The sequence below is a fragment of the Corythoichthys intestinalis genome, chromosome 14, assembly GCF_030265065.1.
Source record: "Corythoichthys intestinalis isolate RoL2023-P3 chromosome 14, ASM3026506v1, whole genome shotgun sequence".
In the NCBI taxonomy this organism is placed as follows: domain Eukaryota; kingdom Metazoa; phylum Chordata; class Actinopteri; order Syngnathiformes; family Syngnathidae; genus Corythoichthys; species Corythoichthys intestinalis.
In genome coordinates this window covers 10,462,701-10,477,997 of record NC_080408.1, presented here as the reverse complement: position 1 = coordinate 10,477,997, position 15,297 = coordinate 10,462,701, and the positions used below count along the sequence as shown (strand labels likewise).

At 41.2% G+C, this 15,297-nt stretch overlaps 1 protein-coding gene and 1 long non-coding RNA gene across 3 annotated transcripts in view; one reads left to right on the top strand and one right to left on the bottom strand.

Annotated features, from left to right (window-relative positions):
• Positions 1-15,297, top strand: part of greb1l (GREB1 like retinoic acid receptor coactivator) — a 96,491-nt gene that overhangs the window by 21,865 nt on the left and 59,329 nt on the right. For both annotated transcript variants that reach the window (XM_057856609.1, XM_057856608.1), the window contains exons 3-7: positions 10,929-11,088; positions 11,161-11,337; positions 13,488-13,664; positions 13,767-13,943; positions 14,015-14,137. In XM_057856609.1, the coding sequence (XP_057712592.1) occupies positions 10,932-11,088; positions 11,161-11,337; positions 13,488-13,664; positions 13,767-13,943; positions 14,015-14,137 (811 nt within the window). In that variant the 5' untranslated portion in view covers positions 10,929-10,931. The remainder of the gene's footprint in view (positions 1-10,928; positions 11,089-11,160; positions 11,338-13,487; positions 13,665-13,766; positions 13,944-14,014; positions 14,138-15,297) is intronic.
• On the bottom strand, positions 9,581-15,232 carry LOC130929469 (uncharacterized). Its single transcript, XR_009066899.1, has 3 exons — positions 14,909-15,232; positions 13,889-14,081; positions 9,581-11,375 (listed from the first exon to the last, which is right to left on the bottom strand). It is a non-coding gene; the product is annotated as an uncharacterized LOC130929469 (long non-coding RNA).

The following is a 15,297-nucleotide window of genomic DNA, read 5'->3' as shown; positions in this document are numbered from 1 at the left end:
GATTGCATGTATGAGTTTCACAGTACACTGTGATGAAATGGTGGGCCAAAAATATGGGTCCCTTTGCATTATTTTGCTTAGGGCCCCCAAATGGCCTGGGCCAGCCCTGATCTGCATGGAACACCATAGCTGAAGCTATGAAGATGGACGGTCAGTTATGCAAGTTATGTAATTCAAAACAGCAATTAAATAGTTGACAACGGGTTGTTGACGTGGTCGGGGTGTGACAAACAAATGGTAAAAGCAAAAAAAAAAAAAAAAAAAAATTGGGAAAAATGTTCAGTAAAATAAAGTCCACCTCTCTCTCTGCTTTTCTCTGTTGGATATGGACTCTGTGGGTTTTGTCGTTGTTTTTAATGCCACGTTATCACTAGGAGTGCAACGGTTTGCGGTTCAAAGCCGAACCGTACGGTTCGCCCTGTACGGTTCAATACGCCTTTTGAACCGCACCGTTTCGGTTTTGCAATTAATTTATTCCGAATGCTTGTGGAATGAATTGGTCGAGCTCTGTGTGCGACGTAAAGCACTGCTGTGGAAAAATTCCCGCCCCGCCGCAAGTAAATGTCTGATCGCTGTCAAGCACCTGTGTAATAGAAGCCGAGTAACGGCCTCTCTCGCTTACGAGCGAAGTGAAAGTGAAACAAGAAAGAAAACAAAAAGCTATGGCGAGCGGATGAGTGGAGAGACCAAATTTTGAGGAAGCACTGGCTTCTTTCAAATCTGCGGTGTGGCAACATTTCGGTTTACCCGTGGACTACAATGCGGTGGGAGAGAAAATAGGAGGGAGAGAAAATATTGAAAAAAAAACAAAACAATTTGCGAGCATTGCTCAGTGCTTGTTCCCTATGCTAATGGCAACACTTATGACTCCAGCACCTCAGCTGGCATCACCCACAGATTTCACTTTCTCAGAGCAGGACAACCCTGGAGATGACACCAGTGAAAACACACGGTGGGCTTCGTTAATTTATTTGCAACGCTTGACCCGCTTTACATTGCTCCATACATATACATACATATTTCTTCAACAACGTATTCCCCGACGTTTATGAAATGGCACGCAAAGCCATCGAAGATGACTTCGCTAAAGCACATAGTTTCGCCATGACCACTGATAGTTGGACGTCCCGTGCTACAGAGTGCTACTACCTAACTGTGATGGTCCACTATAATTCATACCTGTCAGGTTGTACGGTCTCGTACGGTTTTTTTCCTCCGTTCGTTAATACGTTGGTTGAATGACGCGAGAAATGTCAGGCACGGAGAGGGAAGAGTGTTTATTGTGACGCTGTAGCAAACGTGATGCTAGGCTAGGTGGCTCCAATATTTCCTGACTGTAGCCGACAGCCTACAACCTATGCCTAGATATCACATGCATATAGAACTACATGCGAAATGTCAGTCTCGTTAGCGTTAGTAAACAGCCGCCATTTTAGAGCAGTAAACTTCTCAGAAAGGTTCACTACAACAGAGCCTTCCTAGTGAACCTAGGTAACTTTTTATCTAAAATACTCCTAAATCAGTAAAATCTTTACTTAAGTCTATCTTTAAATGTTAAATGAAACAGTTTTGAAATTTTCACATGTCAAAAGTAGACTGAAGGGAACTAATGCAAAAACGGGAGCAATTTTATCAACTTTAAACGGTTGATTCAGAACATTAAATGACCTCCAAACATAGCAAAGGTTACTGTTTTTTTGTTTTGTTTTGTTTTTTTGAAAAAAAAGAAGAAAACAAAACAAAACATGAAAGGTAACACGAGTTACTTTGCCAAGTAACTTTTTTACTACTGTGTGAGTATTTCAGTAGTCAGTCACTAAACTAGCCAAAGAGCTAAGTGGCATTTTAACAGTCGAACATTTTTACATTTTAAGTGTTTATATCATTTTCTTAAAAGCAAAATAAAGGCAGTTTAAAAAAAAAAAAAAATTGCAAGAAGCAAACCGAAACCGTGATCCCAAAACCGAGGTTCAAACAGAACTGTGGGCTAACTGAACCGTTGCACCCCTAGTTATCACGCGCAATCTCACCAGAGCTCACGAGAGTAGCCGGACCGCAGTTGTGCGCAGCAGGTAGAAGCGTGCAAAATTTCCGATTCTCAGATTATTTGCGATCCGGCTGTGGAAGATTCGAGAATGATTCACAAACATCCAAATTCCGATTATTGAATTATACCAGGTGAAGCGGAACTAAAACAAAGTCAGCGCGGTCTTTGGGACGCAATGTGGAACGGACCGAGAGTAAATATCACGACTGTGTGTGTGACTGTCGACTGTGGCCGACGGCCGCTACAAAACAACGCCCAGTTGCTAGTTGCTACTACATACAGCCACGTAATGCTACGGTAGATATCGCATATATGTAGAACTGGATGCGAAATGACACACGACAGCGGTGTTAGAACATGTATAGAGAACTAGATGCGAAATGACAGACTTGCCGGCGTTAGTGAACAGCCGCCATCTTAAAGCAGTAGACTCCTCTGGAAGGCTCTGTTGTAGCGAACCTAATTACCTTTTTATCTAAAATACTCCTAAATCTGCAAAATCTTGACTTGTATCTATGTTTAAATGATAAAACAGTTTAAAAGTTTCGCATGTCCAAAGTAGACAGAATGGAAATTATGGAATAACGGGAGCAATTTTAACAAATTTAACGGTTGATTCACAACATTAAATTAATTGAATGTAGTTTAAAGAGCATACGACACCAGAAAAAAAGTCTTAAATGGCATTATTATGTGAATTAGAATCATATTTTGAGACGATTCGACCATATACAACAATTTAGCAAAGCGCAGATGACGAGAAATTAGTCTTTTAATCTGCCGGTTAGCCACGCCTACAATTATAGGGCTTTAGCGTCCCCAACAGGTGGATGACGTCAGCGGTAGACTAGGCTCATCGGTTTTACTATTCAGCCCATTGAGGGGGAATTGTTCAGAACGAGGAAAACGAGACGAAGAGAGCTGCAAAATGTCATTGTTTCAGTCTCTCTACTCCCAATATTTTTACAGGATATTCTTTTTATCCAAGTATTTTCCCCAATAGCTATATAAATGGCTTGAGAAGGACCAGTCAGCCCGTCGAGGGGGAACTATTCACAATAAGGAAAACGCGACGAAGAGAGCGGCAAAATGTCATTGTTTCTGTCTCTTTACTTCAATATTTTTACAGGATATTCTTTTTACCCAAGTACTTTCCCCAATTGCTAAATAAATGGCATGGTCATGACAAATAACTTGTGCTAAATGGAATATAAAATAATAAAAATCCATTTATTCAAGACGATATGGCAAAATTACTCCATAATGGTCAAAACAGTCGACTTTACCTTTACTGTCACACCTGCCGAACGATATTTTATGACACCTAAATCGGACATATGTCATTTCCCTTCCCCGGCTTCGGAGAATGTAAACAGACCAGAAGGAGTGACAGCTAGCCGACATGCTAACCCGAACCGAGGGATGTTTCAAAGTCTTCGAAGTGGAAAATCACACATAACTAGCCTGGATTATTTGACATGACGACCCGGTTGTCGAGTTTCTTTGCGGATCGGCAAACCGCCCGGCGGAGAGCAATTTACAGTTCGTTCCCTGGAGGAGGGTGGCTGGAATTGTTGTGTAGCTAACGTGCTAACAGCTAACTGCTAATGAGCGTGAGGATAGCTTTTTACATGCCTATCAATGATCAAACGTAAGTAGTCCTTTATTTAAAGGAATTTTATAGTGTTTACTTTGTAATCACTGTATTCGTATTTGACATAATACAAAACAAGATGTTTACTCACTTCCTTGTAAGTCCAATGGTCCCACAGTAAATATCCACGGTGAATGGGAACCTTTTGAAACTCCAAAAAGGCGCATACGCCTCTCCCGCATACAGAATGATTTTTCTGCAGCCGTTTGGCTGGCGTGATGCAAAAAATAAAAGTATTAATCCGCAAAATCAGCTGAATCCTTCGTCCTCATACACAACAGTACACTGTAGCGTGAAGAGGACGTCTTCTACCGTACACGTCACAGCGCCCTCCTCCTCAATGCGAGACCGAAGCCGGAAGTCACTCATTTTCCTGGCGCGGGATTCAAAAAACTAAATAAATATAGCGATCGCTTCCACACACATCCAAGCGGTCCATATCATTCAGGAGCATAAAATACCGCGTGTATTATGAAATAAACATGCTTTTTCGTGTCACAAGCACTTTAAAGCTGCTGATACAGAATGGGGACTTGAGTATTTTATTTACTGTTTTAACTGTTTACTTGATACTGAAATAGTAGTTTGGTTTAGCCTGAGAGGATTTTTGAACAATTTTGAAAGTAATGTACGAAACATTAAAAGCTGGGGGTATTGGGTGCATCAATATTCGATTTATAATCGAATTGTAGCCTCTGAATTTTAATCGATTTGTTAGGTGCCCCAAGATTTCCACCTCTAGCAGCCGGTATGTTTTGTCCTATTATTGACGTACTGTGGTGCACACAGTCAAAACAGGGAATGGCGAATCTGTACCGCAGAGCGCAGACGCATCTTGTATAGACCCTACCCACCGACGTCACAAAATCACGTGCTCGCTGTATGGTTCCGCCCACTTGTCCGTCATTTTGTGTCTGTATTATCAATGGTCTCAATTGATCGAGCAATTTATAATGCATTTCATGGAAGACCCGGTGCTTTCAGATGCCGTAAACTCACTTGATGCGTTGCATAAAAGGCGTTATGTGGAAAAGCTTCAGTTTATCCATTCGCCAGATCCATATTTGATGCCTAAATCGATGTTTTTCGACCCGCTGTCTCCGCCGTATTTGCCTGACATCTGCTAGCTACCCTGAACTGTACAACTATCTTGTCCACACAAAATCAGCCTATTCTCACGAAAGTTTGAAAAACTTTAAGAGCTTGGAGGCTTATAAATACTTTGTTGCTGGTTGGGTGAAACAGGTCCTCGTCCACGAAAATTGGGCAGGAATCTATCTTGTGCTTGGAAAGGTGAGTTACGAAATTTTCAATTCAAAATCTTTTGTTATTGCTAACATCCACTGTCAAGTCTAATGTATTTCATGTCGTTTGTCAATGGAGTTAGGGCTTTTAATGTTTATATGGTTTAGCGATAGCACTCTCACTACATACATACGTGTATGTTGTCGGCGATTAGCCTAGCAATGATCTTAATTGTGGTTGTCAGCCCAAAACCCTCTAAATATATATTAAATGCATTTTACCAGATATAAAATGACTACTACATAATCTGTGGTAATCGTTTGGAGCCCAGTTTTCTCGTCAAATTGCAGCAGCCCATCTCGCTCTCTTCTCTCCGGGTCTCTCGGAAACCGGTAGAACTTCAAGTCTCTCCGTCTTCTCCGTCTATCTTCTCTGTTATTGCAACCGACCGCCACACACGCCTTCACCATTTTGATTATTAATGTTAACGAGCAGAAAAACACGTCGTAAATAGGAGGAATGTACGTAGCCTTAACAGGGAAACATGATGTGTTGACGGACAATTGGGCGGCACCAGTCAGGAGGAAGGAGTTGTGACGTTACGTGGGTAGGGTCTATAATTTGGCCTTAACTGGAAAGGGACTTACACCGGCTACAGAGCCCAAACTCTGACAGACTCCCCGTAACAGGGCTTCCGGTACCCCATTGTCCCGGGGGACCCCCAACAGGGCTCTCCAGGGAAGGGGAACCCACGTCGAGTCTTCAGGCTGTGTCCGGCTGGGCCCCATTGGTGACCCGCGTCCGTGTGAGGGAAGTTCAATCATATTGTTCATCATAAGAGGTTTTTTTAAGCCATTCTTTATCTAGTCCCTCACCTAGGACCTTAATGCCATGGGTGACCCTACCAGGAGCACAAAGGACACACAAGCCCAACCACCACCACCACGATAAGGTGATGGCTCATTGGGGGATGATTCATTCATGATGTTTTGACTGATTGATTTTTTACTTTATCATGATGTTGCATCAATTGCGGCTTTAAATACATCCACAAGTGTGCCCCTATTCAACTGAAAAATTTCCAGCACACCTATTAGAAGCTTCCAAAGACATATCATCCTTATGTGAGATTTCCTAAATACTTTGAAATGAGGAATTATCTTTTTTAAAAAATCATTATTAAATCATTGTCATGTGTGTTGTGCTATGGTCCAGTACCACCTCGATGATAAATGATGAGGTGGTCTTGGTTGAAAAAAAAAATGGTCATGTTGGTTGGTTTGAAATTTCATCCCTTTGTTTTTGTCATCATTCCCCTCTTTGAAAACACATGTTAAGGTTCCAACCAGAGGCCACACACGCACCTGACAGATGTCCCACAGCAGAGTGGCTGTTATTATGAGTTAAACTTACTTAATATTGCATTGTAGTCATGTGAAAAAAATAGGACACCCCATGAAATATTCAGTTCTTTATTAAGAAATGTTCACATATCAATGTCTGATCTTGTTTTTCTTTATCTCTGGAACAGAAAGTGATTTAATTGCAGGTAAACAACAAAAATTAACATTGTTTTACTCATTAAAGCAAATATATTAACAAGAATGCATATTCTAACTGAGGAAAAAGTTAGGACACCCTACCCCAGTGCTTCTCAATTATTTTCTGTTACGCCCCCCCCAAGCAAGACGTAAATGTTTCGCGCCCCCCCAAACTATCTGCCGCCACTGTAAATAGTATCATTTGTCTATAAAATTACTATCATAAATACGCATCTGTCTAACACTGTGTCCTTTTTTTCTAATAAAGAAAAAAAGTAACATAGATCAACTTATAATAAAGTATAACTTTATTAACATTGTTTTGTTTGTAACAGAGAAGACTTGACGAGCATCAATTTGCCTGAATTAAAAAAAAAGTCAACGTTCAAACTGTAAAAATACACTCAAGGTACATTTTTGACCATTTGATACAGAAAAATAAAATAATAAAATCAGTAAATAATAACAAATTCGAATTGATTAGAAACATTCACTCATGAGGACAATATGCCAAAAAATTTGACCGAAAAAAACAAAAGTGAATAAAAGAAAAAAAGAGTGTCCTTGGACAGAAGGACAGTTTTTATTTTTGCTGCTCACACTCAGTATTACCTCCTTTGCAATGGTGTGGAGTTATTTTGCAATGAGCATGCGATCAATGCTCACTGGTTTACTGATATAACACTGACAAAGCAGGACGATTGTTGGCAATATTCGGCACGTTTTCGCTGAAAAACAATCAAGTGGCTTATCAATGAGATTGGGGTCGAATGTCTTTAAGTGGCGTCTTAATTGATTTGGCTTCTGGCTGTCCGCTATAAATATTTTTGGACACAGTAAACAGTGGTATTTCCTCATCACACACTGTATTAAAAGTCAAAGCTAAAAGGCAAACGGCACGAAAAAAGCGCATTCTCGGCGGCCGAGGTAGAACCGGAGGTGAGGGCGGTCGACGTGACGATCCCAAGCCGAAAATGGCACTTCTCGGGCGGCGACGTGAGAACCCGACAAGACCGTGGGTCGCTGCGTGAGTGAGTCCGGTCGGAAAACGGCTTTCGAAAACGGCGGTGGCGCACTGCTCTTCATATCTGTTTTCTGTGTGCTGAGTGCTCTTCCTTAGTTCAAAAATACTGAACGCACTCTGTAAATGAGACTGCCACCCACTGAGTGGATGTGCAAGTACACGTTATTCCAGTACGGAAAAAAAAAAAAAAAAAAAAAAAAAAAAAAAAAAAAAAAAGCATGTTCCCCGAGGACACATGCGCCCCCCCTGGCATCGCTCTGCGCCCCCCCAGGGGGGCGCGCCCCACTATTTGAGAAGTACTGCCCTACCCCCTAATAGCTAGCGTTACCTGCTTTGGCTGAAATTTCATCAGTGAAACACTTTTTGTGGCCATCTACCAGTCTTTGACATCGGTCTGAAGAAAGTTTGCCCCACTCCTCAACGCAGAATACTTTCAGCTGTGAGATGTTTGAGGGGTTTCTTGCATATCTAGCTTGTTTTAAGTCACCCCACAGCATCTCAATGGGATAAAGTTCCGGGCTTTGACTCGGCCATTCCAGAACTCTCCATTTCTTTCTTTTCAACCAGTCCTAGGTGGATTTACTGGTATGTTTTGGATCATTGTCATGTTGCAGGGTCCAGTTTTGCTTCAGCTTTAATTTTTTCACAGATGATCTTCACATGTTCGTTACACGATAGAATTCACGGTGGATTCTATGATGGTGAGATGGCCAGGTCCTGACGTTGTCAGGAAATGCGCGGACAGGCAGGTTGTTTGGACCCAAATGCAGGGAAACAATAATTCAAGGCAGGCGGCAGAGAACTCAAAAAAGGTTTTAATAATAACTAACAAAAAGCACAAAGTACAACCGAAAGGACTGGGGATTAAAAGGGCGAGGTTTAAACAAAACTTACTTCATTGGAGGGGCTAATACACGAGGGCTTGGACAGGACTTCGACATCTACATTGACAATGACGCAACAAGGAGTGACAAGAAACTGGGTGCTTCTATACACACACACACGCAGACAAGGGGTAACGAGACAACGAGGAACACCTGGGTAACACAGGAGGAGGCAGATTGAAGGATACACTAGGAGAAGGCACAACAGGTGAAATCAATGGACAATCACAGGGACAAGTCACGCTAGGAGAAAACCAACACAAAACCTAACAGATGTAGCAAAGCATCCCGAAACCATGACACTTCTACCTCTATGCTTCACAATTGATATGAGGTTCTTTTCCTGGAATGTTGTATTGGGTTTACGCCAAACATGTCCTCTTTTATGGTGTCCAAATAATTCAGTTTTAAGATTCATCTGTCCAAAGAGCATTATTTCAGAAGTTTTGCTCTTTGTCTACATTCACTCTGGCAAACTTCAGCATGGCCTTCATGTTCTTTTTGGAGAGCAAAGGTTTCCTCTTTGCACATCTTCCATGAAGGTTAGATTTGTGAAGTCTCTTTCTGATTGCAGAGACATGCACTGTCGTATCAACTGTAGCAAGAGCCTGCTGTAGGTCCCGTGCTGACATATTAGGGTTTTTGAAGACTTCTTTTAGCATCTTGCGGTCTGCTCTCGCCGTGAACTTGCTTGGACGGCCAGACCTGGGCATGTTGGCAGTTTTCTTTAATGTCCTCCACTTGTATACTATTGTCCAGACAGTGGAATGGCTGATTTGATATTCTTTTGAGATCTTTTGAAATCCCTTACCAGACTCATAAGCGTCTACAGTCTTCTTTATGAGGCCTCAGATACAGTAGCTCTTTTGATCTCACCATGGTGTTTTCTCTCACTTCAAAATTCAGAGGCACGTCAAACTAAATGTGAGGTTTAATAAGGCAAGCCTCCTTCAAAACACTGGGTAATGATGTTGAAATCATTTGCACCTAATGTGATACCCCTATGTGTGATTTTAGCCAATTTAAGTGGGATTGAATGTGGGGGTGTCCTAATTTATTCCTCAACAAAAATGGCATTTATTTAAAATTACATTGTACAGAAAATTATTTTTTAAAATCTTTTTTTCAGTGTTAATTGTTTCGTTCTCTTACTTGAAACTCTGAAGATTTTGAAATTTGATATTAAATAGCCATATAACCAAATATGTTAGAAAAACAAACAGTCTTCCATAGGCAAGGCAAGGCAAATTTCTTTATATAGCACAATTCAACACAAGGCAATTCAAAGTGCTTTACATCACATGAAGATCATAAAAATCACATTTAAATCAATACAACATAAAAACCAAGACAAAAGATCGCATTTAATCACAAATAGAATAAAAATAAAACAGAAATAAAAATAAAACAAAAACTACTACTACTAATAATAATTGAAATCAGCAATGGAGATAAGCACAAGAGGAATAGAAAGCAGGTAGATTGAAATATATAGCCAGTTATGGATATACAGCGCTAAACAAAAGCGTTTTTAGCCCTGATTTAAAAGAGCTAACAGTTTGAGCATACTTCAGACGTTGAGGTAACTTGTTCCAGAGGTGAGGAGCATAATAACTAAATGCTGCCTCACCCTGCTTTGTTCTTGTTCTTGGAACATGCAGAAGACCAGTTCCAGATGACCTTAGGGGTCTAGATGTCTCATGGGAATCTAACAGGTCAAGCATGTATTTTGGTCCAAGGCCATTAAGTGTTTTGTAGACGAGCAGTAGTATTTTATAGTCTATCCTTTGACTCACTGGAAGCCAGTGTAGCGATTTCAAAACCGGTGTAATGTGGTCCAGCTTCCTTGTATTTGTGAGGACTCTGGCTGCAGCATTCTGTACTAGCTGCAGCTTCCTGACTGATTTTTTATCAAGACCTGTAAATATACCGTTGCAATAGTCCAATCTGGTGAAAATGAATGCATGCATAAGTTTTTCCATGTCTTGTTGAGTCAGAAGCCCCTTAATCCTGGTTATATTTTTTTAGCTGGTAATAACTGGATTTAGTGACCGACTTTAGATGGCTATCAAATTTTAGGTCTGAATCAATAATTACGCCATGGTTTCTGACTTGATTTGTAGCTTAAGTGACACTGTGCTAAGTTGCCTGCTTATCTTTGACCTTTCCTTTTTTGGCCCAAAAATGATCACCTCTGTCCTCTCCATATTTAACTGGAGAAAATTCTGGCACATCCATTCATTGATTTGATGAATGCATTTACTCAGGGAGACTAAGGGGCTATAATCATGTGGGGACACAGAAATGTACAGTTGAGTGTCATCTGCATAGGCGTGATAGGAGATGTCATACTGTTCCATTATCTGAGCTAACGGAAGCATATAGATGTTAAATAAGAGTGGTCCGAGAAATGACCCTTGAGGGACTCCACACGTGAATTTGGTTCGTTCTGACTGATAGTTTCCGATTGACACATAGGATGTCCTAATTTTTCACACGACTGTAAATCAAACTTGTTTTATCCTTTGCCCAGATTATGGGGAATTCCTACGCCGGGCAGCTAAAGTCCGCTCGCTTTGAAGAGGCACTTCACAACTCCATCGAGGCATCGCTGCGCTCCAGCAGTGGAGATCCGCAGCCCATCTTCACGCAACTCTACCTGAAGCCAGAGCCCTTTCAAGCCAACATGGATGGTCAGTCAGTGGGGTACCCTCTCAAGACCTGAAAATTAATAATCTAATATGCTGATAATAACCCTCCATTAGATGTCAAACCCAAAGTGGACCTCCAAGGTGGCGAGCTGCCCGGCCACGAGCTGCTGACCAACAGCCACTCGTCCAACGAACCGGAAGAACTGGAGGAGGACGATGACTCGGGCAGTAACAGCCCCCCGCTGCCCTACTTGCAGACTCCCGTGCCGGATGGCTGCTGCACAACGGAAGGTAATACCCCACACACGAGGCCATCTTTTGGTGGTAATCTATGGAGGTAGATTTATGTCTTTATTGTTCAATCAAAAAAAAAGTTGCTTCAATCAAAATATATATTTTCAATCGAAGAAAATGTCTCTTCAATCAAAAAAAATGTGTTTGAATGCAAAAAAAAATTTGAAACTCAAAAAAATATATTTGAAAACTATTTTTCTTTGAAATGTACGCCGGTGAAATGCTGATGTTACACCCCCGTACCGGTGCCCTATATTCGGCTTGGACTCCAGGAGACTCCGATGGCTGGATGGAGCCCTGGTGGCCATTATTCTTGCTTCATACTTTTATGCCATTGGCGCAATCAGCTGCCACTCAAACACACCGGAACTAGCGTTGAAGTTGAATCTTTGTGTCAAAATGATTCAATCGAAAAAAAAGTGCCTTCAAAACTTTTCCCACTTCAAAAAAAAAGTGTGTTTAAAACTTTTTCCACTTTGAAAAAAAAAGAGTTTAAAACTTTTTGCTTTTCAAAAAAAGTGATACTTCAATAAAAAATATATATATATTTCAAATATAAAAATATATTTTAAAAAAATATATATTTTTGCAAATGATTTTTTTCTTTGATTAAAAATAGTTTTTTGATTAAAGAAACTTTTATTGCGATTGAATGATTTTGACACAAATGTCCTACCCCTAATATGGCTCAAACACAAAAAGGATTGCTTCAATCAAAGAAAACGGTTTGAATGAAAAATAAAGTGTTCAAATGCGAATTTCTGAGTCTCAAATATTTTTTCACATTCAAACCTTTTTTTCTACGATTGAATATTTTTAAAATTTTTGATTGAAGTGATTTTCTTTTGAAAATATATTTTTTTTTGTTTGAAGCGACTTAATTTTTGATTGAATAATAAAGACACAAATGTCCTAGCCAAAATGTGGTCCAAACGCAAAATGACATGACTTCAATCAAAAATGGTGTTTCAATTAAAAAAAAAACTTGACTTAAATCAAAAAAAAAAAAAATTCAATCAAAGAAAAATAGTTTTCAAATATATTTTTTTGATTTTCAAATTTATTTTTGCAATCAAACACATTTTTTTTGATTGAATAATAAAGACACAAATCTACCTCCATAGTAATACAGTGATACTTTAGAAACCATTTACTTGAAAATAACATACCACTTATGGTTTTTTGAGGTTTAAGGTACCTAATGTTTTTTGATAGACAGAAATAAACACCTAATGGTCCCTCATACACAAGTGACCAAATACTGACCTGATACTTTTTGGTTGTAAATATCAGACAATTGCAAGAGTCACTATGATCCGAGTCACAAGTAAGTCTTGAGTTTTACCTGTCGTTGGCGAGTCAAGTCAAGAGGTTGAAAAGACGAGGTCGAGTCATAAAGTTGTGTCGAGTCTCGAGGTCATGTCGAGCCAAGTCACAAGGTTGTAAAGACGAGTCGTGTCAAGTCAAAGGTTGTTAGGACGAGTCATGTCAAGGCAGAAGGTTATCGAGGCTAGGGCTGCAGCTAGCGATTATTTTAGTAATCAATTAATCCATCAACTAGTTACTTTGAATAATCGAGTAATCAGATTAGGAACATTTAATACATTGCAGAAAAAACATTGGGCAGCTGTTTCGTGAGTCTCTCTACCCTGGAAGTGGTGACAATTTTGACAGGCGAAAAAGTAATGAAAGTGAAATTGATTCCGCGCCTCTGTGACCTGGGGTACCACGCAGTTCACTTTCGTGGTCTAATTTTTCCCTACGCATTTTTTATATACTCCAGTTCACTCAGCATTGACTTGGGAAGGGCCATCCCCGGTGCTGGCTGAGCGAAGACGTATGAGAAGAGCTCTGTACTAACGTCCGCACAGAGAGGACCACCAATGGGCACCGAATTGAAGCGTAGTATTGCGATTTATGTTTAAAGGTCCAAGAAAAATGTATGAATGCTCATCAGATCAAGCTCATTCATGTCAAGCGATATGGCTCGCAAGATATAGGTTCCCAACCCCAGATCCATCACATATGGATTGTTTCCTGATACATAAGATATGAAAATATGCTTATTTTCCTTATTGCTAAAATACCAAACACTGCTCTTCACTGCACTCGAATAAGAATAATTACAAAGTAACATTAATTTTCAGGATTCTGCCAGGCTGGCAAGGACCTGCGCTTGGTCTCCATAGCAACAGAGCCCATCGACGTCCCGGCAGGCTTCGAGCTGGTCGGTGCCAAGTCCCCCAGTGTAGCTGACCACATCTTGGTGTGCGCTGTGGACCGCCGCTTTTTGCCCGACGACAACGGCAAAAATGCACTTTTAGGTCAGCGTGTTTCCCAACTGGATGTCTTCTCATTATGGTTGACAGCCATTTTGAATGAATGTGTTCTTACTGCATAGCAATAACTTTCTGAATTGCCTGCAGGTTTTTCCGGAAACTGCGTAGGCTGCGGCGAGAAGGGCTTCAGGTACTTCACCGAGTTCTCCAACCACATTAACCTAAAGCTATCCACGCAGCCCAAAAAGCAGAAGCACTTAAAGTATTACCTGGTAAAGAACTCTCAGGGTACTTTGTGCAAAGGCCCTCTCATCTGCTGGAAAGGTAGGAAACGGTCCAATGAGACAGCATTCGTTGGTCCACGGTTCCAGCCTCACCTGTCGTTTTCTCCTCAGACTGTAAAACGCGTCCGTTGTCCAGCGGTGCATCCACGTCCAAACCCAGCTCATCATCTTCAGTCAGCTGCAAAGAAAATGGAGGAACCGGTGGAAATGGATCATCTCCATTCTCCCTTTCAGGTGAGCAAAAACGACAGCAGTCCTATTAAATTCAAAATGATTTTTTTTTTGAATGAGTTATCACTACCAAATCATTAGAACCGTGATTTCCCAAATATAAGGCGCACCCGTGTATAATGCGCACCCCAAATTTACTTGTAAAATCTAGGGGAAATTATTGTACCCGTTTATAAGGCGCACCCTAATTTTAGCACCAATAAATAGAAGAATACAAGAAAACAGAGCTCGTGTACAGATAACGGAAATGTCATTCTACGGGCTCAGGTGGGCTAAACAGCGATTACACGCGTTCACTAGCGGGCCCGACATGTGTACACACAGCGCGAGCCGCACTCACGAACTCCGGAGCGAGACAACAAAGCACGAGGTACCCAGAGCGAATAACACTCAAGGACCAGGCCGCAATAATGAGGCTCAAAGCAAAGAAATCAAAGCAAAGAAGCCACTCGGTTACAGCAGGAGGAGGTGCGGAGCGAAAACAGACTCACGCATTCCCGTTGTATAAATGCAAGGAGCGAACAACACTCACAGCACAAAATAACGGCGCGGAGCGAAAACACTCTCAGCCTAAACAGTGTCCGGAGCGGAAAACACTCACGGAAATATGTAACCGAATAAGTTTCGGAAAGCAGGAGGAGGCGCGGCGCGAAAATGCACTCACGCATTCCCGTTGTATAAATGCAAGGAGCGAACAACACTCACAGCATAAAATAACAGCGCGGAGCGAAAACACTCACAGCCGAAGCAGTGTCTGGAGCGGAAAACACTCACGGAAATATGTAACCGAATAAGATTCGGAAAGCGATAGTCCAGCCGCCGATCGCAGCTTCAGGAGGACGTAACCCACGTAGCTCCAACCAAGTCGGTTTCGAGGTTTCCGGCAAGCACGGAAATACGACCTTTGTTGATGCTGCTGTATAACTTGCTCATTTCATCATGATGAATAAATGTTTCTTCCATGGATTGATATGGTAAAATGAAAGTGAGAACGTAAGTCGGAAATCCGTGAGAGCTCATCGCTGTCAACACGACAGTAACAATAGGAACTATTGGTATTTGGGTTTGAGTTTCCCGAGGGACAGATATAGTTGACGGACACACACAGGAAGTCTGTGTTGTTACGTTTGTTATGGTCCGAGTTGCGGAGCTGCAATAAACGT